At 38.7% G+C, this 24,076-nt stretch overlaps 1 protein-coding gene across 2 annotated transcripts in view; it reads right to left on the bottom strand.

Annotated features, from left to right (window-relative positions):
• SWAP70 (switching B cell complex subunit SWAP70) overlaps positions 1-24,076 on the bottom strand; it is a 68,181-nt gene that overhangs the window by 31,128 nt on the left and 12,977 nt on the right. Inside the window, exons 1-2 of one of the 2 annotated variants that reach the window (XM_044258809.1) lie at positions 22,465-22,553; positions 12,309-12,449 (exon numbers count right to left, since the gene is read on the bottom strand). In XM_044258809.1, coding sequence (XP_044114744.1) covers positions 12,309-12,341 — 33 coding nt within the window. In that variant the 5' untranslated portion in view covers positions 12,342-12,449; positions 22,465-22,553. Of the gene's footprint in view, positions 1-12,308; positions 12,450-22,464; positions 22,554-24,076 lie in introns of those variants that run through there. The other variant, XM_044258808.1, reaches the window with a different exon arrangement.

Genomic DNA, 24,076 nt, shown 5'->3' with positions numbered 1-24,076 from the left:
CCTCTATGCGATAGAAGACACCTCTACAGGACTCGTTTCACAGGCCACCACCATCAACTCTATCCACCTACACCCCTAAAAAAACACTTTGGGGAAATCACATGTATACAAAAGCATGTAGGGGCGCCTGGTTGGCTCAGTGGGTTAGGCCTCTGCCTTCAGCTCAGGTCATGATCTCAGGGTCCTGAGATGGAGCCCCAAGTCAGGCTCTCTGCTCAGTGTGGAGCCTGCTTCCCCTCTCTCTCTGACTGCCCCTCTGCCTACTGATCTCTCTCTCTGTCAAATAAGTAAATAAAATTTAAAAAAAAAAAAAAAAGTATGTAGCCTTACCCTGAAGAACAAGAAGTGATCTACATGTATTATCTGATGAATTATAGGGTTTCTGAGGGGGAGTGGCTAGACTTATAGCTAGAAAAAGCAAACAAACCAAATCACAAACAGCTTTGTAATTTTAAGAAACACAATAAGAAACCCCCAATTGAAGGGGTTTAGAGCAGAGAATGAGAACAGGTCGTCAGCAGCCCTGATTACTACTTTGCAGAAAGATGGTATTTGAGGCAGACCTTGAAGTATATGAAGAGTGCAAGGGAAAATATTACAAAAGACAGAAAAGGAAATGACATGAGCAAAAGTATGGCAGAAACATCACACCATCACATCATACCAACCAAAGGTATGGCAGTTTAGGGAATAGTCACAGGATGGAAGGAAAGATAAAGTTTTCAATTATGAGCATCTTCAACCTGAAGGTCTGGTAAGATATTTAGATGGAGGTGTCCAAAGACAAACAAAGTGGAATGTAGCCTAAGAGGAGAAGCAGATCTGTGAATCAACTGTATGCTATTGACAACAGAAGCCATGATAGTCAATGAGATCACTGACACAATATGTAAATCTAGAAAAGAGATGGGATCAAAAAACAAAACCTCAGGGCATATAGACATTTACGAAGCAAGAGGAGGAAGAGGAATTATGATGACCAAAAGAACAATCAAAGTGGTAGAAGAATCACAAAGATATGAAAATTGAGTGAGGAAAACAGTTAAGAAAGTTTGATCAATAGTGCCAAATACTACAGAGATTAAAAAGGAGTTGAGAAAAGACCACTGGTTTAGAAACTTAGTGGTTACTAGTTACCTTCAAGATAGCTGACAAGTTTGGGTAAAAATCAGATTGCAATGACATCAGAAACCAAGCAAATTCTCCATAAATTTTCCCAGGAAATAAATAGTGGCTTTTTACATACTTATGATAATGCAATCATGCCTATTTTTCTATAGTTCTCTTTCTCTTCTGGTAAGTTTCCCATCAAGGGCAAGTCACATTCTATTCATCCAGGTGTTTTAAGAGCCTGGTTGAGGGGTTGGCACATAGTAGGTGTTCCATAAATGTTTAGGAAGAATAAAATATTGACAAACAACAACAACAACAAAAAAAAATAGTGGCTTTTTGATCCAAATCCACCATATAACTTAATTTTAACAAATTGTCTGTTTGGCTCATTCCTTTCTCTAAAATTTAATGCACTATTCTTCAGTTTAATCATGCTCAAGAATAAAAACATACTAAATGAAGGCATTTACGTATTTTTAAAAAGTACAAAATAAGATCATGTATGAAAAGTCCACGCTAACATTGTACACAACAGTGGAAAACTGAGTTTTTCCTCTAGGATCAGGAACAAGGCAAGGATGCCCACTCTCACCACTTGTATTCAACACAATACTGAAAGTCCTAGCCAGAACAATTAGGCAGGCAATCAGGCAGGCAAAAAGGGAAAGAAACGGGAAAAAAGAAAAAGAAAAAGGAAAGACAAGACAAGACATAACAAGACAGAGGGAGGGAGGGAGGAATGAAGGAAGAGAGGAAGGAAGGGCATCCAAATGAGAAAGGAAGAAGTAAAATTACCTGTTTGCAGATAACGTGCTCTTTCTTTTATGTAGAAAACTCTAAAGATTCCACAAAGAAAACTTGTTAGAACTAATAAATCTGGCAAAGATGCAGGATACAAATCAACACTTAAAAATCAGTTCTGTTTCTAGACACTAACAATAAACAATCTAAAAAAGAAATTTTTAGAAAAATCCCATTTAGCATAGTATCAAAAAGAATACAATACTTAGGAATAAACTTAACCAAGGAGGCAGAAGATTTGTACATTGAAAACTACAAAATGTTACTGAAAGAAATTAAGGATGACATAAATAAATGGAAAGACCTCCCATGTTCATGGATTGGAAGACTTGCTATTGCTAAAATGTTCACACTACCCAAAGCAATTTACAGATTCAATGTAATCCCTATCAAAATCCCATTTTTTTCCCCAGAAACAGAAAACATCATGCTGAAATTCACACAGAATATCAAAGGACCATGAATAGCCAAAATAATCTTAAGAAGAACAAAAGTAGAGACCTTATACTTATACAAAATATATCACAGCTACAGTAATCAAAATAGTATGGTACTAGCATTAAGGAGAGACATATAGACCAGTAAAACAGAGCCCAGAAATAAATCCTCACGTACGTAGTCAAATGATCTTTAACAAGGATGCCAAGACTATATAACGAGGAAAAGAAAGTCTCTTCAACAACTGGTGCTAGGAAAACTAACTATCCATATGCAGCAGAATAAAATGGGCCCTTATCTTACACCATATACAAAAATTAATGCAAAATGGAGTAAAAATCTAAATGTAAGACCTGAAACTAGAAAACTCCTACAAGAAAACAGAGGGGAAGAGCTTCATGACACTGAAATGGGCAATGATTTCTTGGATATGACAATTATAGCAAAGGCAACAAAAGCAAAAAGAACAACTAAGACTACATCAAACTTTAAAACTTCTGCACAAAATTAAAGTAAAAAATAGATTACTTTAATTGGCTCTATTGTTGCCCAATGGTGAACCAGTCCTTGCCCATCACAGAAGTTACACTCCAGGAGGAGGGTTACCAGTATCGAACAATACAGCAATAACCTAACCATCTACATGATGAAAACTCTGGTAAATGCTACAAAGGGAAAACACAGGAGAGTGTAAGAACACTTTATAAGACAGCAAATTAGCTCTGGGAAGGGCAGTGTGCTCCCTGGAGAAACCTCCCTGAGGAAGTAACAATCAAGCTGAGACCTACAGGATGAACAGGAATTAGATGCATTTTAAGGGTGGAGGAAGCCTTACAACAGAGGAAGCGACATGTCTGAAGGCTCTGTGGCAGGAAGGGTCTTGGTAATATGAGGAACAGAGAGAAGACCAACATAATTGCACTGAAGTGAAGTGAACGAGAAGGGGAGAGGAAGAAAAGGAGGCTGGAGAAGGCGGCAGAGGCCAAACCAAACAGGCTCTGCATGCCATGATAAGGATGTTGGGCTTCACCTAAAAAACACAAGCCATTGAAGGATACGGGCTCAATACTTAATGCTTGCTAGATTAAAATAAATCTATACACTGAGAAGATTTCAAGGTCTATTCTAACTATAAAAGATCTAGAAATCTATGATTCCATACTCCATCTCATCTAAGATTACAAACTGCTCCAAAATCCCAGTTTGCATCACACATAATCAATCGAAAGTCTCATATCTTTTAAAAAACTGATAATGGCTGCCAGTGGTTTCAAGGTATCCAAATGGAAGACAATACACTAGAAAGAAGTGTATAGAGTTGTTCTCATTTTCAACATATTTCCTTCTCACTAAAATCCATACAAGATAGTGATATTATTTATAGACCTCAATTCTAACTAAAGGACTTAAAGTATTTACAAAACTAAACACACATGTTCTCTAAACTAGAATTTTCATCCAAACCAGCTCAAGACTAAAGTTCCTGTGCCACAGACACAGTCCTCAGAAGATAGGGAAATTGGCCAGTTTGATGCTTTGGAAATTGATTGTAGAAATTGTTTTCTCAGAAAGTATTCATACTCTCCCGGGGCACCTGGGTGGTTCAGTGGGTTAAAGCCTCTGCCTTTGGCTCTAGTCATGATCCCAGGGTCCTGGGATCAAGCCCCACACTGGGCTCTCTGCTCAGCAGGAAGCCTGCATCACCCTCTCTCTGCTGCCTCTCTGCCTACTTGTAATCTCTCTCTCTCTCTGTCAAATAAATAAATAAAATCTTAAAAACAAAGTATTCATACTCTCCTATCAATGATTATACTTCAAATAATCTATCCTAGAAAGAGAATCAGAGTCAGATAATGATTTACTTAGAATAGTCACTATTGTTTATAAGAGTAGTGGAAAAAAATAAAATATAAGCCCACCAAAAATGGCATAGTTATAAAGCCACAGGACAAAATTATCATACAGTCATTGAATACCACTTAGCGGCTGGGTGACCTGAGGCAAGTAATATAACCCAAAGCCCAGTTTCTTTGTCTTTAAAATGGTAGTGATGATGGTACTTAACCCATGGAGCTGATATAAAGAATTAATCAGAACACTTGTTTAAAATATTTAGCAGAGGGGCGCCTGGATGGCTCAGTCAGTTAAGCGTCCATTTTTTAAATTTTTTTTTTAGTTTCTTTTCTGTGTTCCAGAATTCATTGTTTATGCACCGCACCCAGTACTCCATGCAATACGTGCCCTTCACAACACCCACCACCAGGCTTACCCAACCTCCCACCCCCGCCCCCGGCCCCTCCAAAACCCTCAGTTAGCTCCTCAGAGTCCACAGTCTCTCATGGCTCGTCTCCCCCTCCGATTTCTCCCAACTCCCTTCTCTCCAACTCCCCATGTCCTCTGTGTTATTCCTTATGCTCCACAAGTTAAGTGAAATCATATGATAATTGACTCTCTCTGCTTGACTCATTTCATTCAGCATAATCTCCTCCAGTCCCATCCATGTTGATACAAAAGTTGGGTATTCACCCTTTCTGATGGAGGCATAATATTCCATTGTATATATGGACCATATCTTCTTTATCCATTTGTTCGTTGAAGGGCATCTCGGTTCTTTCCACAGTTTGGTGACTGTGGCCATTGCTGCTATGAACATTGGGGTACAGATGGCCCTTCTTTTCACTACATCTGTATCTTTGGGGTAAATACCCCGTAGGCAATTGCAAGGTCATAGGGAAGCTCTTGATCCTTGATTTCAGCTCAGGTCATGAGATTGAGCTCCACCTGCAGGGAGTAGGCTTAAGACTCTCTCTCTATCTCTCCTGCCCCTCCCCACACCTCATGCACTCTCTCTAAAATAAATATATCTTTTTAAAAAATTTAATGAAATATTCAGCCATCAAAAGGAATGAGGTACCATTAAATGCTACAATGTAGATGAATTTTGAAGACATGCCAAATGAAAGAAGGCAGACACAAAAGGCCTCACATTTATGAGTCCACAATAGGCAAATCTATAGAAATAGAAAATAGATTGGTGGTTTCTTTGGAGTGTGGGGAAGGAGAGAGTGAGTCCTAATGGATACAGTTTTTTTTGAAGGAAGGTAGAGAAAATATTCTAAAATTGACTATGGTGGTGTCTGCACAAAAGAAGTGACTACACTACACTACACTACACTACACTGGGTGGTTCAGTATGTTAAGCATCAGACTCTTGGCTTGAGCTCAGGCCATGATCTCAGGGTCCTGGGATTGAGCCATGTCAAGCTCCCCACTCAGCAGGAGTCTACCTGTCTACCTCTCTCCCTCCCCCTGCTCACACTCGTGTTTCTCCCTAAAATAAACAAATAAATGGTTTTTTGTTTTTTGTTTTAAAGTCCCTAGGATGCCTGAGTGGCTCAGTCAGTGAAACATCTGCCTTTGGCTCAGGTCATGATTCCAGGGTCCTGGGATCAAGTCCCACATCAGACTCATTGCTTGGCGGGAAGCCTGCCTCTCCCTCTGCCTGTCACTCCCCCTGTTTGTGCGCTCACTCTCTCTCTGACAAATAAATAAAATCTTAAAAAAGAAGTGGTTATACCAAGAACCACTGAAGTATACACTTTAAATAGAGCTTTTATTTTAAAAAACAGTATTTCTTTAAACAATGTCACTCTTATATTGCTGGCCACAGTACTCAGTAGCATAAAGTCGTCCACAATTTTCAGCATTTAACCTCTTTTTTCACCAGAAATTTTTAGTGCTGGGCACCACCTGGGTGGCTCAGTCAATTAAATGTCCAACTCTTGATTTCTGCTCAGGTCATGATCTCAGTGTCATGAGATCAGGCCGCACCCATCAGGCTCTGTGCTGGGCATGGAGCCTGTTTAAGATTCTCTCCCTCTCTCTGTCTGTCCCTCTCCAACCACCTCCCCACCTCAAACACATGCTCTCCCCCTCTCAAAAAATTAAAATTTAAAAAAAAAAAAGTCCTTAGTGCTGTATAACTTCACAAATGTGATGAAAATATAGAGTCTGACTTGGCCATTATGCCAAAATAATACTACGTAACTCTTAAGCAACAATGAAAGAAAAAAATAACACAGGCTAATAAATTTAAAAAACTGTACAAAAACATGGTTTTGGGTAGTTGAGAGCAGTAGGACTTCCTACTGAATGACAGTTGTTAGGCACCCATTTGAAGATATTTTGATTGCTGATGATATACGGATTCAAGCAACAGAAATCTGAAACCTCATTTTATGGAAGAACTAGAACTGACATGAACAGCAAGCATTTGGTATGTCAGCCTAGGAAACAGAATGCAGATGCTACTAGCCTTTAGAGAAAGGACATTATATTGAAACGAAACATTTCTTTTTGCTTTTCTTCCATGTGTATGTATGTTTCCAAAAAGCCAAAAGCAAAAAAGAAAAGGATTCTTTTTTTTTTTAAGACTCTATTTATTTATTTGACAGAGAGAGATCACAAGTAGGCAGAGAGGCAGGCAGAGGGAGGGGGGAAGCAGGTCCCCTGCTGAGCAGAGAGCCTGATGCGGGACTCGATCCCAAGACCCTGAGCAGAAGGCAGCGGCTTAAACCACTGAGCCACCCAGGTGCCCAAGAAAAGGATTCTTCTAGGAAAGCAGCAAATTCCCCAATGAGACTAGGCATCTTGCTAACAGATTACTATTGGTTTTAGTCATAAATAGCTCAGAACAACCCTTAAAATGTGGAATCAGGAAAAAGAACTGAAAATGATTCAGACCCAAAAGCCTAACAAGTTATTAAATCTCATAAGAGAATTAGATTGCTACATAAATATGCTGAAGCAGAATTACCTTTTGATGTAATCTATCGGGGCTCTGTAGTAAAAAGGTTACAAATATATTGCTTTCTTCAATTATTTACTGTCAGATAATCCAGATATAACGTCTCTTTGCAAAAAAAGAAAGGGGAGGCTCACAAAAACATTCTTCCTAAATGTTCACAGAATCCCATTTTTTACTAAAGAAGAAATTTAACAAAAAGGCAAAAAAATAAAAGTTAACACTTGGGGAAGGCAAAATATTTGATACAAGAACACAGGCATATTAATCATTTGACGTCTCAGGAAAGCTGAAAATAAATCCTGTCATCATGAAGAACAACAGGAATATGATTATCTCTGAAAGCAAATACAAAAATCAATTGGAAAAATTAGTTTTTAGAAAGTGAATTTCAACATAATTTATCTCTCAGTCCCAGCCCCTTCAGAATAATTAACCTAGGCAAAGGCAAAAAACCTCTAAAACCACCTGGGGAAAATGTGATGAGAATGAACACTAAAGAACACAAGATACTAATTATGAGAAAAGACTCATGTTAAAACTTTTGAGAAAAAAACCTAAGAAACTAGAGGCTGACAGGGTTTGAGATTTGTCAGAATAGTTTTTAAGCCTCTCCCCCTTCCCCTATATACCCCATAATAGGAAAAATAATAATTCTTAAAGGAAGTAATTAATCCCTCAACAGTACAGTTAAAAGAACACTGATCTAGAAATTAAATGGCTTAGGTTTAAAATCTCTCTAACCCTTATTAGTTAGGCAACCTTATGCTCAGCTTCCTCCTAGGTTAAATGGGAGTAAGAATTCCAGTTATGCATTACAGGATTAACATGAGGATCAAATGAGATAGTGTGATATGTGTGTGTGTGTGTGTGTGTGTGTGTATGTTTATGTATATGTATATGTATGACACACACAGATATGTTATCACATCTTGCATATTTAATCATTATTTTCTATTTCTTTTGCATAACCAATTAGAATCTCTAAACTTTATGTTAACGTTCTCCAGTCACTATTGGCACTTTTTCAACCAAGTTTCAAAACAAGGCATTAATCTTTTTCAATTTACACCCACACCATGGAAACCTTGGCTGCTTTATTTGGATTGAAGGACTGGCAAAATTCCACTCCAGGTGGCTAAGCAATAATAAACAAGAACTTACTGTTTCATCATATCCTCATTCATTTTGAGTACGTTTTTCTCCAAACTTAGTAGCTAATTTTGAACTTTTTAAATACTGCTATATTTGCTCCCCCAATTACAAAACTTTAAAACACCTAAATACGAAAGGAAAAAAAAACATTTTAAAGCTTAAAATTCAAGGTATTTAATGAAAGTTACACCAACGAGAACAAAATACAGTATTAGGGTACAGTACTTTGAGACATGAAACCATGTTTCTCTATCCACTGGCCCACCCCACACAAATTCTAGCACTGAAAAGGCAATTTTCAGATTTCTGAGTATTTCCCAGTACATTCTACATTTTAATAACAGACACAATTCTGCTGATTGTTTTTTAATTTGGGGGGAGGGTAGAGAGCAGAAGGAGAGGGAGGAAGAGAATCTTAAGCAGGCTCCACACCCAGTGCAGACCCCAAGGGAAAGCTCGATCTCAGAACCATGAGATCACAACCTAAGCCAAAATCAAGAGTTGGGATGCTTAACCAACGAGCCACCCAGGTGCCACTGACTATCATTAATTTTTAAGATTAAACACACTCACACAGCAGGGCATCAAATATTTGTGGAATTTAAGACATATTTACTTATAATACAACTACAGAGCATAAATGAACTACCTCATCAACGAACAGAACAGCACCCAGGAAAAGCTCCAGAAAATAGTACAGCATCATATGAAATTTTGAGACCTCACAAATCAGTTTCCATATAATCTGATTTAAAACATTTCTAAAGATTTATTTATTTATTTATTTCAGAGAGAGAGAGAGAGAGAGAAAGTTCACAGGCAGGGGGTAAAGCAGAGGGAGAGGGAGAAGCAGACTGCCCACAGACCAGGGAGCTTCCTGCAGGGCTCATTCCCAGGACTCCTGGATCATGACTGGAGCCAGAGGCAGACACTTAACTGACTGAGCCACCCAGGCAACCCTAGACATTTTTTTTATTGAAACATAATTCACATACCATAAAACTTGCATTTTAAAGTATACAATTCAATAGATTTTAATATATTCACAAAGTTTTGCAACTACCATCACTATCTAATTCTAGAATATTTTCATCATTCCAAAAAGAAATCCCAAGCCCATTGGTAGTTACTCACCATTCCAACCTCCCCTCAACCTCTGTCAACCACTAATCTATTTTTTATCTCTATTTGTTTGCCTATTTTAGGCATTTCATATAAGTGGAATCACATAATTTGTGGCTTCTGTGAGCCTTATTAAATCTTGTATTTCATTATGGTAGATTTCTCTTATTTTCCTAATAATTAGGCATGATCAAAGCAATGTTATCATCTCTACAAGGAATACTTAAAACACACATAAGCACATATACACATAAAACAAACACAAATAAAGAGCAGAAAATTGTATTGTGGGGTGCCTGTGTGGCTCAGTGGCTTAAGCCTCTGCTTTCTGCTCAGGTCATGATCTCAGGGTCCTGGGATCGAGCCCCATATTGGGCTCTCTGCTCAATGGGGAGCCTGTTTTCCCCTCTCTCTCTCTGCCTGCCTCTCTGCCTACTTGCGATCTCTCTCTCTCTCTCTCTCTCTCTGTGTCAAATAAATAAATAAAATCTTAAAAAAAAAAGAAGAAAGAAAATTGTATTGTGAGGCTGATACAGAATAATAGACACAGGTACAAAGAATCCTACATAAATGAAAACATTGTAATCTTGACAACCTTTGCAATAAAGTTTCTGAAAAATGTGATTTTTTAGGGACGCCTGGGTGGCGCAGTTGGTTGGACGACTGCCTTCGGCTCAGGGCGTGATCCTGGAGTCCCAGGATCGAGTCCCACATCAGGCTCCCAGCTCCATGTGGAGTCTGCTTCGCTCTCTGACCTTCTCCTCGCTCGTGCTCTCTCTCACTGTCTCTCTCTCTCAAATAAATAAATAAAATCTTTAAAAAAAAAAAAAATGTGATTTTTTATATTTTAAATTTTTATTTATTTATTTGACAAAGAGAGAGAGCACAAGCAGGGGGAGTGGCAGGCAGAGAGAGAGGGAGAAGCAGGCTCCCTGCTCAGCAGGGAGCCGAACACAGGGCTCAATCCCAGGACCCGGGGATCATGATCTGAGCTGAAGGCAGATGCTCAACCGTCTGAGCCACCCAGGCACACTAAAACATGAGACTTTTTAAAAGAACCTTGACCAATATCTTGACATTTTCCAAACTACTAACTTAACTTATTATCATAAATTTTAATTACTGTACTTTGCTATTATAAAAAGATATTGAATATAAAAAATGTATACAAATACAGCAATAAAAAAATCCAAAGAAACCATAGGAAGAAATACATAAATAGTTGTGGTATTTAGGTAATGGGAAAATATAGTTTTTAAAATTTTTTTAAGTTCATTTATTTAAGTCCTCTCTACACCCAATGTGGGGCTCATACTCACAACCTCAAGATCAAGAGTCACATGCTCCTCTGACTTAGCCAGCCAGGTGTCCCTAAATGTATTTTCTTTTTAATTTAAAAGTATTACCACTGTCACTTTTTGAAAGGCATTTTTAAGATATATCCAAAAATTTCATGCTTGGTGTTATAAATAGCCAAAGCAGGAATTTCCCAGCCATTCATGTGAATATATAATTAATTTCATACCTAAACAAATTTAGACAATATGGAAAAATGACACTAATATATCATTCAGTTAAAAAAAAAACAATTTGGGGGGAGGGGGGGTGGGCTTATGGACATTGGGGAGGGTATGTGCTTTGGTGAGTGCTGTGAAGTGTGTAAACCTGGCGATTCACAGACCTGTACCCCTGGGGATAAAAATATATGTTTATAAAAAATTTAAAATTTAAAAAAAAAACAATTTGAAGAAGTTTAGGTATAGCATGATCCAAGCCCTATGGAAACGAACACTACGTATTATGTACAGGGATATTTACATGCATATATTTAAAAAGACTGGCAAAGATATTCACCAAACTGTTAAGGGTGGTTACTCCTGGAGAGTGAGACTAGAAAGAGTAAAGAGACATTCACTTTTTATTTCATATATTTTTGTATTAACTGCCTATTTAATAAGCATACGAAACCTTTCATAATTTTTAATCACCGATTTTTTTTAATTATTTGAAGGTGCCATCAGTTTATTTTCTTCTAAATAGAAACAGAAGTACATTAAATTCAACACCTTCTTCTGTCAATTTTTAATTATCCAAACCAGAAGAGAAATTGAACATGGTAGCAATGCCAATAGGTTATATTTGGCTTCCAAACACATAACAGGTTTTTGCAGCATCTTTATTCATTATATACCCCAGAGGGAGCATCTGAGCAGTACCCTGAAAAGTCTATGATGAAAACTTTGCTGTACAATAGCTATTTAGTAAAGATAATTAATATCACCTTTGGTATTCATGTTTTACCCTAACACACCCATGCTTTAACAATCATTGCCAGTACATGTGGAACCAGAATTTAAAAAGGAGTGGGGGGTGGGACGCCTGGGTGGCTCAGTTGGTTAAGTGGCTGCCTTCGGCTCAGGTCATGATCCCAGCGTCCTGGGATCGAGTCCCACATCGGGCTCCTTGCTCGGCAGGGAGCCTGCTTCTCTCTCTGCCTCTGCCTGCCTCTCTGTCTGCCTGTGCTCACTCTCTCTCCCTCTCTCCCTGACAAATAAATAAATAAAATCTTAAAAAAAAAAAAAGGAGTGGGGGGGAGCACTCTAAGAAGACATTACAGACTAATACAAAATACAGTTCTTAATTTCAAAAAATGAACCAAACTGCAAAATACCAAACCAACTTTAAGAAGACAGTGAAGAGGAAGAAATAGGAAATGTCAGTCTCCCATTCTTTCTTTAGTTTCTGACTGACTTATCCTCCTGATGCATCACACCTAAACTCCTTACTGAACGAACTCACCAGCAAGAGGCTCTGGGGCCCACTTGAAATGTGCAAATCAAACCACTCTGAAAGCAAGAAGACATCAGAAGCATACCTTTTCCAGAATGAACTTGTTTAAATATGGCATGTAGCCCTGATTGGAAACAGGCCCCTCATCGTCATCCCGGAAGTGCTCTTCAAGGGCAACAGGGTCATGTGGAACGTTCAGCACCGTGCACAGGTTATGGGAAAGGACCTAAGGGGGAAAGAAAGTCATTTAAAGGCATCCACAAACCAACACATGGCAGCTTCACTGTCTGAACACTACTGGCTGCTCCCTGCCCTAGGGAAAGAAAGATGGAGAAATGAGCTAACAAATGCTGGGTGAGTACTGCTCGCCTGCCTGCTCCTCACTTGGTTGTTACATCATTCCCTCCCCAGTTCTGGCTCACTTCAAAAAGTCTCTTTTACGTGCCTACAATGAGCCGGCTCCACGCCAGATCTGTGACTCTATACAGGAATAAAGGGAACAGCAACGGGAATGCAGTCAATAGGACTGTGACAGTGCTGGGCGGTGACAGATGGAGCTACGCTTGTGGTGGGCACAGCATCAAGTATAGAGAAGGTGAATCACGACGCTGTATACCTGAAACTACTAGACACTGTGTGTCAACTCTACTAAAAGAAATATGTTTACATATCCATGACTATAATATTCCTTAGAGTTTTCTATTACTTGGCCCACATTAGAAAGAAAAAGGGGGGGCGCCTGGGTGACTCAGTGGGTTAAAGCCTCTGCCTTCGGCTCAGGTCATGATCCCAGAGTCCTGGGATCAAGCCCCGCATCGGGCTCTCTGCTTGGCAGGAAGCCTGCTTCCTCCTCTCTCTTTCTGCCTGCCTCTCTGCCTACTTGTGATCTCTGTCTGCCAAATAAATAAATAAAATAATAAAATCTTAAAAAAAAAAGAAAAAAGGGGTGGGAAGGGCCAAAAGAATGTTTTCAAAATTAAATTCCCCAGGTAGAGCAGTGTCAGTCAGAGCTGTCTGAGAAAGAACGTGGAACCGGGCAGCTGCAGCCGGGGGTTCTGGACCAAGTGACTGACCAGGGCCAATCATACCTTTCTAGGCTCCAGTGTTCTCTCACTTGTTACAACACAAAGGGCCAAGTTAATATACAAAGGTACCAAACATTATTTAGCAATCTCTAAGTGTCTAAATATCTCTAAAATCCTAGGATACTAGACTGTTTTCAGCATGAGTATTAAAAAAATAAATAAATATTAAATAAATAAATAAATATAAAAAGAAAAAAGAAACCAAGGGCCCGGTTTAGAAGAAATAGGAGAAAATTTATTGAAAAAATATCTCAGAAGTCACCAAAATGGTTGAAAGTCTTTTGTAGAAAATTCGCATTCCATATACAAAGCATTACTGGTTTTGGCATAACCTGAGCTCATAATTAATACTCAGGCAGTTCAAGTAGAAGTTTGGGCTCTCTGAGTACTAACCTCATTTTGCATTAAATGAAAGTTTTACAGTAAAACTTAAATCCCTCCCATTTTCATTTGTGCATTCTGAACAAGTCAATTATAGAGCTCTGGCTGTACTTTAACAGAGAATCTTACCAAATGTTAAATCCCAGGTTAAAATACTACCTACTTTTCTCAGCCTTACACATTTAATCACTTGAAGAACCACATTCGTCTTAATGCCATTAAGCAAGTCACTTTTTTCTGCATACACATGTTTGTTAGGATTTTTTAAGATTAAAAAAAGTAACCTATAAAAAGAATATTTGCATATCTTCTCTCTATATTTGTTTTGTTTCTCAAAGCTTCCTTTATCTGGAGATCCTTTTCAACATGCTCTACTGGTTTTAAGGAAGTAAGTAAAGGAAAGGAAGTAAATTCACAAATGGTTATAAATGAAGTAATGAAGACTTTTATCAGCCCCTACAAAGCAGGCTGTGTTTCTCAAGCAAAATCTCTATTTGCCAATAGTAGAGCACATGAAAAGAGCACGGTAGAGCTTTTGCTGAAGAATCTTGTACCGCAGGCAGCAGAAACCTAAATAGATACTTCCTTTCTCTATTTACCTAGTAAAACTTACAGAGTAAACTACCTACTTCCAAAGAGGTTTTGTGAGGATCAACTTCAAGTACATAAAGTGCTTAAAACATGTAAAGCACCATAGAAATAGGAGTTTAGAGAAATGAGGAGTGATTTTCTCAGATAAGGCTCAAAGGTCATTCAAATCCAAAATCATTTGGGACTTAAGTAAAAATTCCCAACCACTGGTTAAATTATGATGCATTCATAAAACATTAAGAACAATAAGGAAGCTCACTATCTAGTGATATGAAAAGATCTCCAAGATAAGTTAAGTGAAAAAAGTAATATGCTTAAGATTATGTTTAGTGTGCCATCTTTTATGTAAAAGAAAAAGAAAGAAAAAATAAGAAACTCTAGCAGAGTGGCACCTCAGTGGCTCAGTCGGTTGAGTGTCTGCCTTCAGCTCAGGTCATGATCCCAAGGCCCTGGAATCCCATGCCAGAGAGCCACATCAGGTTCCTTGCTCAGCAGGGAGCCTGCCTCTCCCTCTGTCTGCTGCTCCCCCTCGTTGGGCTCTCTCTCTGACAAATAAATAAATCTTAAAAATAGATAAATAAAGGTTCTATTTCTTTAAAAAATTAAAAACTCTAGCAGAATATATAAAAAACTAGTAACAGTCAGGGAAAGACTAGCTTGGTGGTAGACCTGAGGAAGAAGACTTTTCACTGCACCTCCTCTTTTTCTTAAGCTTGAAAAAAATTTTATCTAATCAAAAATGTTCTATTAAAAAACATTAAACTTGTATTTTTAGAAAGTGGCTGACATAAGATCAATACAGCTAGATCTATTTAACTTCGAAGTCTATATTTTTTCTTTCACATTAATCCACTCTCTAGAGATAGGTATAAAAGGAAGGCATTTTTCACAGCAATTACCATGATTAACAGATGAGTGTGATGTAAGGACAATCAATGAGTTCAGAAAAGAAAAACAATGTGTGTTAAAGTGACTTCACAGAGGAAGTGATACATAATCTAGGCCTTAAAATAGGGAGAGCTTTTTGGACAAAAAAGGGCAATTAGCAGGCTTTTAGATAGGGGAGTAACACGAGAAAAGTAGTTGATCAATGCAAACTCCCAAAGGTACAAAAAAGATACACCAATCTCTCCCACACCCCTCTATCTCTGCCTTCGGGTTTTATAGATCTTCCAACTAAAGTCCTGGCAGGGGCTTTAGGTGCCATATTGTCATCTTCCTCATCCTATAGTTGATAAGTACTGGCTTAAAGAGATAAAATTTCTCTTGTTTTGTTTTTAACTAAGGTTACTTAGCAGAACAGAGACTAGAATTCAGGTTTTGTAATCCCTGGTCCAACACTCTCTAGTAATAAGGGACATCATAGTTTTAGGTCTCTAAAGTAAACAATGCTCTTTGTATGTGTAGGTGCTTAGTTCAATTCAGTGATCCCACCAAAGAAGATTTAGATTTGAACTCTAGACTTCTCTCGAATTTTCTTAACTGCCTTTCTTTATTTTGTTTAGTTAAACAAACTGAGGGAGACAACACTTAATAGTAACAATTACCCTAGAGAAGATCTGAGTGCTGGCCCTGCTCATGCAGTCTGTTCCTGCTCAGTGGTTTGCCACTTACCATTTTATAATGGTTTAATGTTTTGCTACCTATTTGCTCATACTGAGCACACTCACTGCAGAATAAGGTGTTAAACCTGCTTCTAAAAAAAAATTTTTTTAAAGACCAATCCTTAACTGTCAACTCAAACTTGCTTTATGAATTCAGCAAAAGCACTACAATTTGATCATAAACTGGCTTTTTTCATTGTTAATATGGCCTAGAATAGGGAAGTCTTCATCAAACAAAATAACAAACTGAATAATAGATAACTGAAAAGGTTTTGTTACTAAAACAGAAAAAAAAAGTGTGCTATCTTTAAAACTTTTCAAAAAATTTTATCAGGATAAATAAATAAAATATTTTAAAAAGGTAGGGGGTGGCATGCCTGGGTGGCTCAGTCAGTTAAGCATCTGCCTTCAGCTCAGGTTATGATCCCAGGGTCCTGAGGTAGAGTCCCACATTGGGGTCCCTGCTCAGTGAGGAGTCTGCTTCTCCTTCTCCTCCTGTTCTTGTGTTCTTTCTTTCTCAAATAAATAAATAAATAAAATCTTTTTTTTTTTTAATTATCAGCAATTTTTTTAAAACCCTGAATGGTATCTCAAGTTTTTTAATTAAAAAAATGTATAAAGTAATCAAAATCTTAAAGGCCAGAATACAAACTACTAGTAAGAAGTAAACACTCCGTAAGCTTGTATAGTACTTTATGCTTTTTAGAGTAGACTGGCATTATCCATTGGTGGTTTTAGTCTCACCCCGGGGAAAGGTAGGTATTATTGCTATTTTACAGATGAAGAGTCTGAGTCAGAGGTTTGGAGATATCCCCAAATCACAGAATTTTATGTGTAGTGAAACTGGGCCAGAACCCAAACCTCCTGTTCTGATGCCCCTTCCACATTTGCCACTTGCCCTCTGTTTCTGGAAGAACAGAGAGCCCAATACCCTGTGGCCACGTATGCATGTTGTAGATAAGGTGCACTGATGGACTGGTATTCGCCTAGCCCTACCTAGTCAGTTCTCCAGGACCCAATAAGATGTCTGGCACTATTCTGTGGAGTCAAGTTAAATCCAGTGGCAAAGAACTACACATGCCTAGAACTCTGATACCATTCTCTCTCAGGAAGCCCCTCTCCTAGCAGCCATCTTTGGGGGAACCAGTTCCAAGAAGTGCTAGCCTCTCCAGATGAGGAAGCTGGAAAATAGATCAGGACAAAAGCAATCAGGACAAGAGGGCTGCAAGTTCTCGATTTGCATGAGGACTGCCCATGAATCACTCTAATCAGACTGTTTGCAAGTTTCTCAAAAAAGTTGAATTGATCCCACTTCAAATTCCTGCTTCCAAAGGCCATTCTTCTAGCGCCCACATGATTGCTAAGCAACTTTGCTCTCATTCCTTTGATTTGAAGAATAAACTATTGTTACTATAATAAAAGATCCATATCCATGCCAACAACCCATCTCTCCAGTCCTTTCATATCTACTATTGCCTCTGCAGGGCCTTTGCTGAAGAGAGATGACTAATTAGCTGCATGAGCCCTGTTCGTTGGTCTGTTCCTATTCAGTGGTTTGCCATTTACCCTTTTTAAGCACTTTACTCCAACTACCATGAAAACAAAACCAAGGATGAGGAACGACTAAGCAGTGTTTTAACACATGAGTGCATAATCTTTACCCTCCTCCCTCCCAAAGATGTAGAGATTATAAAGGTTCTCTGAAATGTGCCCCCCCACAAGTCACACAGTTTCCCTTTACAGGATGTGCGTAATGGGCAAACTTCAACACTGAAGAAAAGGGGGGTGGGGATCTCTATTCCAATAAGCTTATCTGAACCAACACAATTATAGAATTATAGTTCATAATAAGCAATCTTTAGGAAAAAAAAAACATGAAAATTCCTGTCTGATTTATAAAATTTCAAGCTAATGGCAAATTACCAGAAAACTCTTCCTAACAATGAAGCAGAATGACCAATTTCCTACCAGTATTATGCCCTGCCTTAGGAGCATTGTCTTAATAGAAGTCCTGCCCCTTACCACATAGAGTCATTTTCCCTTTCCTGACAATATCCTTTCATCCTGCTTATCACTGTTTCAATCTTGCTTGCTTTCTCTTAAATTATCTTTACTGTATTCAGCCTCAGAAATCTCCAACTCAATGTTGATTCAGCCCTAAATGCAATTCCTAGACACTTTTACCAAATTAATCTTTTTTTTTTTTTTTGAAGATTTTATTTATTTATTTGACAGAGAGAGAGCACGAGCTAGAGAGCACAATCGGGGAGCAGCAGAGGCAGAGGGAGAAGGAGCCTCCCGCTGAGCAGGGAGCCCAAAGCAGACTCCATCCCAGGATTTTGGGATTATGACCTAAGCCAAAGACAGATGTTTAAAGGACTGAGCCACCCAGGCGCCCCTTAGTAAGTTAATCTTTAAGTGCTGCTTATACCACATTATTCCCTCATCTAAAATTCAAAAAAAGCCTACAGAAGTAAAAAACCAAGTAAGTATCTCATCCGTGTATTTAAGTCCACTTGACAAATCAGGCCCTTGTTAGCTTTCTAGCATTTCTTCCTACCCCTCTGTACCAACAATACAAATCCCACCAAACAAGTTTACTGGTTGAAAGCATCTAAACACCTCAAATATCTAAGAATAGGAAAGTGGTTAAATAAAACATGGTGCATCAACACAGTGAAATAGTTTATAGCCATTATTAAGAATGCTGTCTGTAGGGCGCCTGGGTGGCTCAGTGGGTTAAGCCGCTGCCTTCGGCTCAGGTCATGATCTCAGGGTCCTGGGATCAAGGCCCGCATCGGGCTCTCTGCTCAGCAGGAAGCCTGCTTCCCTCTCTCTCTCTGCCTGCCTCTCCATCTACTTGTGATTTCTCTCTGTCAAATAAATAAATAAAATCTTAAAAAAAAAAAAAAAAAAGAATGCTGTCTGTATCTATGAGGAGTGATATGCAAAGATAACCCTAACATCTCTTTAAGAAAATAGGTTACAGAGGTGCCTAGGTGGCTCTGTCTGTTAAGCGTCTACCTTCGGCTCAGGTCATGATCCCAGGGTCCTATGATCAAGCCCCGCATCGGGCTCCCTACTCGCGGGAAGCCTGCTTCTCTCTTCCCCCACTCTCCCTGCCTGTGTTCCTGCTCTCGCTGTCTCTCTCTTTCTCTCTCTCTGTCAAGGAAACAAAAGAAACCTTAAAAAAAAAAAAAGAATAAAAAGAAAATAGGTTTAAAAAGTATATGAAATACAGTCCCATTTATATAAAAGTATGAGTATGTTTGTGTATATGCAACTGTGTGCATGCATGTGTATACGCGTAAAGAGCAAGGAGAGGGAGGAAAAAGCGGTGGAAGAAAAGATGTTAGAAAGATATTCACTGAAAAGTTAATTGCATCTGCCCTTGGTGGTGGAATTTTGGGTACTTTTACCTTTGCCTCTATACTTCAATGCATTGTTTGAATATTCTACATATTATCTTTATAATCAGAAAAAGTGAAGTTCTTATATTATGGAAAACTTAAAAATTAAGTATGTCTGGAGGTTCCAGGGAACACCAATAAAATTACAAAAAATTACAAAATATGAAGAGATCACTCTAGGAATATAGAATTGATGAAACTAACTCAGTTCAGTCATCACAAAGAACTAGGCTTTGCCATGCCTCTTAAAGAAGCCACATGATGGGCAACAAAGTCTCCCAATCTGGGACAACTTCCTTAGATTCCAGTCTCCCTCCTGCTGGATTACAGCATAAGCAAATGTTTTAAGATAAATCATGTATAAAAATATTTAACTCCAATAAGTGTATCTATCTCTCCCACTACTCTGTAAATTCTGTAAAGGGAAGATCTATATTTTATCCAACTGTACAATACCAAAGCCTAATAAAGTACCTGATGTTCAACAAATGTGTGCTAAATGAGCCCTATTTAAGAATTTTCTTATGTCTCTCTCTCTCTCTCTTTAATTTAGTTTGCTTCTCCATCATTTTTATCTATATCTAGGTCTTTGAATTTACTTCATTGTACTACCACTATATTCTACTGGAGAGCATTTTTGTTTAATTGGAATCTCTAATTCAGATCATTTTTAGAGTAAAAACCAATGCCCCCACTAGTTATTCACGCCACCAGAACTAGCAGGCGTAATTCATTTGACCTGCAGTCTAGTAAAGCAATCCATTTCCTCAAAATTCAAGTTGAGATTTTTGAGGAAGGGACTCAGTAAGAATTAAACAACTGTGAGAGAGAACACTGTAACAGAAGAGAGAAAAATTAGGTCATTCAATTTAGTACACTCTACTCCAAAAGAAAATCTGAAGACACAGTATACACCCAAAGTGATGATAAACATCACAAATCTGAGGTTTATCGTTGCTGTCCCCTCTTCTGATCACTGTCTCCTTATGGCCCCCATAATATGGCTCCCATCCTTATCAATCTCATGAAATTGCTTTTTCAAAAGGATTCTGTGGCAGACACGTTTAGGCTCCTCAGCCAGTGATCAAGCAAGATGGTGATATCATTTGCTCCTAGTTTTGCCAGGTCCGTATCACAGTTTGATAACCTCCTTTTCCCAATTCTGCTTCCTCTTTCTCTCTTTTTTCCCCCCATAGGTGCTTCTTCTCAGTAGCCCTTTTGCAATCCCAACTCTGTCTCACCATCTGCTTCCTGGAGAACCTATCGTAGGACAGACACCTTCTGAACAAGTCATTCTCCCAAGTTGCTAGCACTTGGCAATCTGGATCACCCCCATCCTCTTAGACTTATGTTGGTTCTTCTTCTTAGGAAAATGAGGGGTGAGGGAGTTGAACCCATAAAGGCACCTCTACCAAAGCTCAATTTTCAGCCCTGAGTTCTTTCTCCCTATTCTCTTCTTCAAAAGTGCTTTTATTCTGACAATGTTAAGTTTCCTCTATTTTAATAACTCTCACATCTCCTTTTGGTCTTTCCCTCTGATTTACATCCCTCCATCTAGAGATTTCTACACTAAATTTACCTCACATCCAAAAAAACCCAAAGAATTCATCACCTTTTTCCCCAAAAAACAGGCTTCCACCCTGATGCTAACTTTGGTACTATCATTCCTTTCACAACAAATCATGGACTCTACTCTTCTTGTACCTCCTTAACTTAAAGATTGTCCTATTGCTAAATCTAATTCAGCACCCCCCAAGGCCAACTCCTCTTTCCACTGAATGAGCTGCTCTATCAACTTATGGCTAACCAGAGAATGTAATGCTGGCGAAACAGGGGCTCCCCGTCCTCAGCAGCAGGTTCCATTCTCCCTTCTGAGACTCCAACAAAGAGCTGCTGCAGAGCAAACACTCAACAGGATATGACTGTGGTAAACACATCAAGCTAACATAGTTAAATTAGAAGGCTAACCCTCAAAGACCTCATCAGGTACTCTACATTTTACAAATGAGGAAGCTGAAGCCCAGCAAGAAGTGACTTCCCATGGCTACACAAGTATCAGAGCAAAGACAGATCTCCTGACTCCCCAACAAAGTGCTCTTTCCTGAGACTTTTTCCTGTTTTTCCAGAGGATTTATTTTCTGTATCTTTCATCATAGATGTTCTTACAGACAAGTCTGACGCATCATCCCTTAAGGTCCACGACAAATGCCTCTTCCTCTAGAAGTATTCTCTGACCTAACTCCTCCAATCCTCCCCTTAAGCTAGGTAAGTTCCCCTCCTCTGTGCATCCAGCACTTTTTTTCTGGTGAAAGTTTAATTTAAAAATAGTTAGAAAATGAATGCTTGTCTTTAAACAAGAATGACAATTAATAAATGGACAAAAATGATAAAACTAATCTTAAAATTCACTATATTGGGGCACCTGGGTGGTTCAGCGGGTTAAAACCTCTGCCTTCGGTTCAGGTCATGATCCCAGGGTCCTGGGATCGAGCCCCACATCGGGCTCTCTGCTCAGCGGGGAGCCTGCTTCCCCCACTCTCTCTCTGCCTGCCTCTCTGCCTACTTATGATCTCTGTCTGCCAAATAAATAAAAATCTTTTTTAAAAAATCACTATATTGCACCCAACAATAAAATAATTCATTACAGGCAAGTGTTAATGAATAGATTCCACAAGGCTTAGTGAAATGTGTACTTTATCTCACTATATTTGAATTGACAGTTTGCTGGGTCTCCATCATTCCCAGGACTAAAGCTCTATAAGGGTAAGGAACAAACCTGTTTTGATTCCCACAGCCACCATCCCAGTCCAGCACTCATCAACTGATTCATCAACTTTCACAGATGCTCCCCAATTGGTCTTCCCATCTCCAGCCTCTCACCTCTAATTACCACACCCACATCATCACAATAATCTCAAAACTCTACCTTTGTCATAAATACTAAAAAATTTTCGTAATTTCCCCTTTATAGGATCAGTTCTGAAGTACTGGCACTAATGTAGTCAGTCAACAAATATATGTTAACCATCTATTCTGTACAGGAACGAAAACATCGAAAATGTAACCCCACATCCATCACCCTATGAGCTGAAAGAACTGATGGGGATGTGCTGCCTGGCAAGGTAACACTCCATCCTCCCACAGCTACTTACGCAATGAAAATAGAATACCTTCCACACTGTTCAGCATGTGTCGGAGTCCGGCTGGTACACCGTGCTCACATACACACCACTCTCCATGCTTGATTACCAAACAAAGGTAATTATTCCTAAGGAAGCAAAAGGTATAGGAAGCAGAGAGGGATCCCAAGATGAAAAAATTAGTTTTTCCAATATTGCAGAAATCTCTCCCTAACCACAAGATCTCTTCATTTATAAAATTCAGCTACATGCAGATTTACTACTAAACACCTTTCTACAGTTAATTAGTTGCTGAGAATTGCAGTTTCAAGGAATCACAGATTTTGAATTTGAAAAAAAGAAGGAATCTGAAGGTTCAATGAAAAGGAAATAAAGCAGAAAGCAGAGCAGAAAAATAGATTCATGAAATGAATCCCTGGGGAAGATAAAGGAAGCGGAGACAAAGGGCTACCTTAGACTTATGTAGTAGGACGGGAACAGGGACACACATAAGAGAAACTGTGGAGGCAAGCTGGAATACCTCGAGGTCCAATGTGCTAATTAGCCACTGAGGAGATTACATAATAAGCCTCTTGTCGGGAGGGAATGAGAACATAGCTACTCTGTGATGGCAAATGGAGTAAGTGAGAAAAGGTCACGCAAAGTCTCTTCTGTCTCTAGCTTCTAGGTACTATGTACCTCAGGATTATAGTGAGACCCAAAAGGAAGTATGAAATGGAGATCAAGGTTAAGAACTCTGAGTCATAAGATTAGAAATGCACGCTGGCTCTTAAGATGGAGGTGCGCGCGCGCACACACACAGCGCCTCACAGTTTACCTTCAATAAAGCAGAAGTTTACATATTATTTCAAAAAAAACCCCCAAAACTTCCAACTCACCTCACTGAAAAGCTGTTAGCAAATAAGGAATGAGGAATGGAAATAACCCAGAATCCATTATTACCATTTTAAGATTTTTAAATGTCTCTTACATGTAATTTATTTGGAGAGCTGTCTTTACTATTTTGTTTTGGTGAAATATAAAAAATATTTACAAAGACTTTTATAGGCATATTCATGATTCCAATTCCTGAATCCCATTTTTTAATTAGAGTTTTTAGTTCTTCAACAGAAAGAACTTTTACCACAGAGGTTAACAGAAACTTAATACTAAAGATTAAGGAAAAAGGGGCATCTGGGTTGATCAGGCAGTTAAGCGTCTGCCATCAGCTAAGATCATGAACCCAGGGTCCTGAGATCAAGCCCCACACAGGGCTCCCTGCTCAGCAGAGAGCTTGCTTCTCCCTCGCCCTCTGCTGCTCCCTCTGCTGCTCCCCCTGCTTGTGCTCTCTTTCTGTCAAATAAATAAATAAAATATTAAAAAAATAAAGTTCAACACCTTAAAAAATTAGGGAAAAATATTATAATGCCAAGTTCACAAAAATTAGACATATTTTTACATTGTGTTTCACACAATAAAAGCCCTTTACAACTTGCTTCCTGTACAGTTGTCCTGCTTATGCAGTGGACATATTCCAAGTGGAATCCTGAAACCCTATCGGATAGTACTGAACCCTAGATATATGTTTTTTTAGATACATATATACCTATGATCAAGTTTAATTTATAAATTAGGCACAGGAAAAAGATTAACAACAATAACA

The sequence above is a fragment of the Neovison vison genome, chromosome 7 (assembly GCF_020171115.1).
Source record: "Neovison vison isolate M4711 chromosome 7, ASM_NN_V1, whole genome shotgun sequence".
Taxonomy (NCBI): domain Eukaryota; kingdom Metazoa; phylum Chordata; class Mammalia; order Carnivora; family Mustelidae; genus Neogale; species Neogale vison.
Note: the sequence above shows the minus strand (reverse complement) of the source record. Positions and strands in the feature narration are given on the sequence as shown.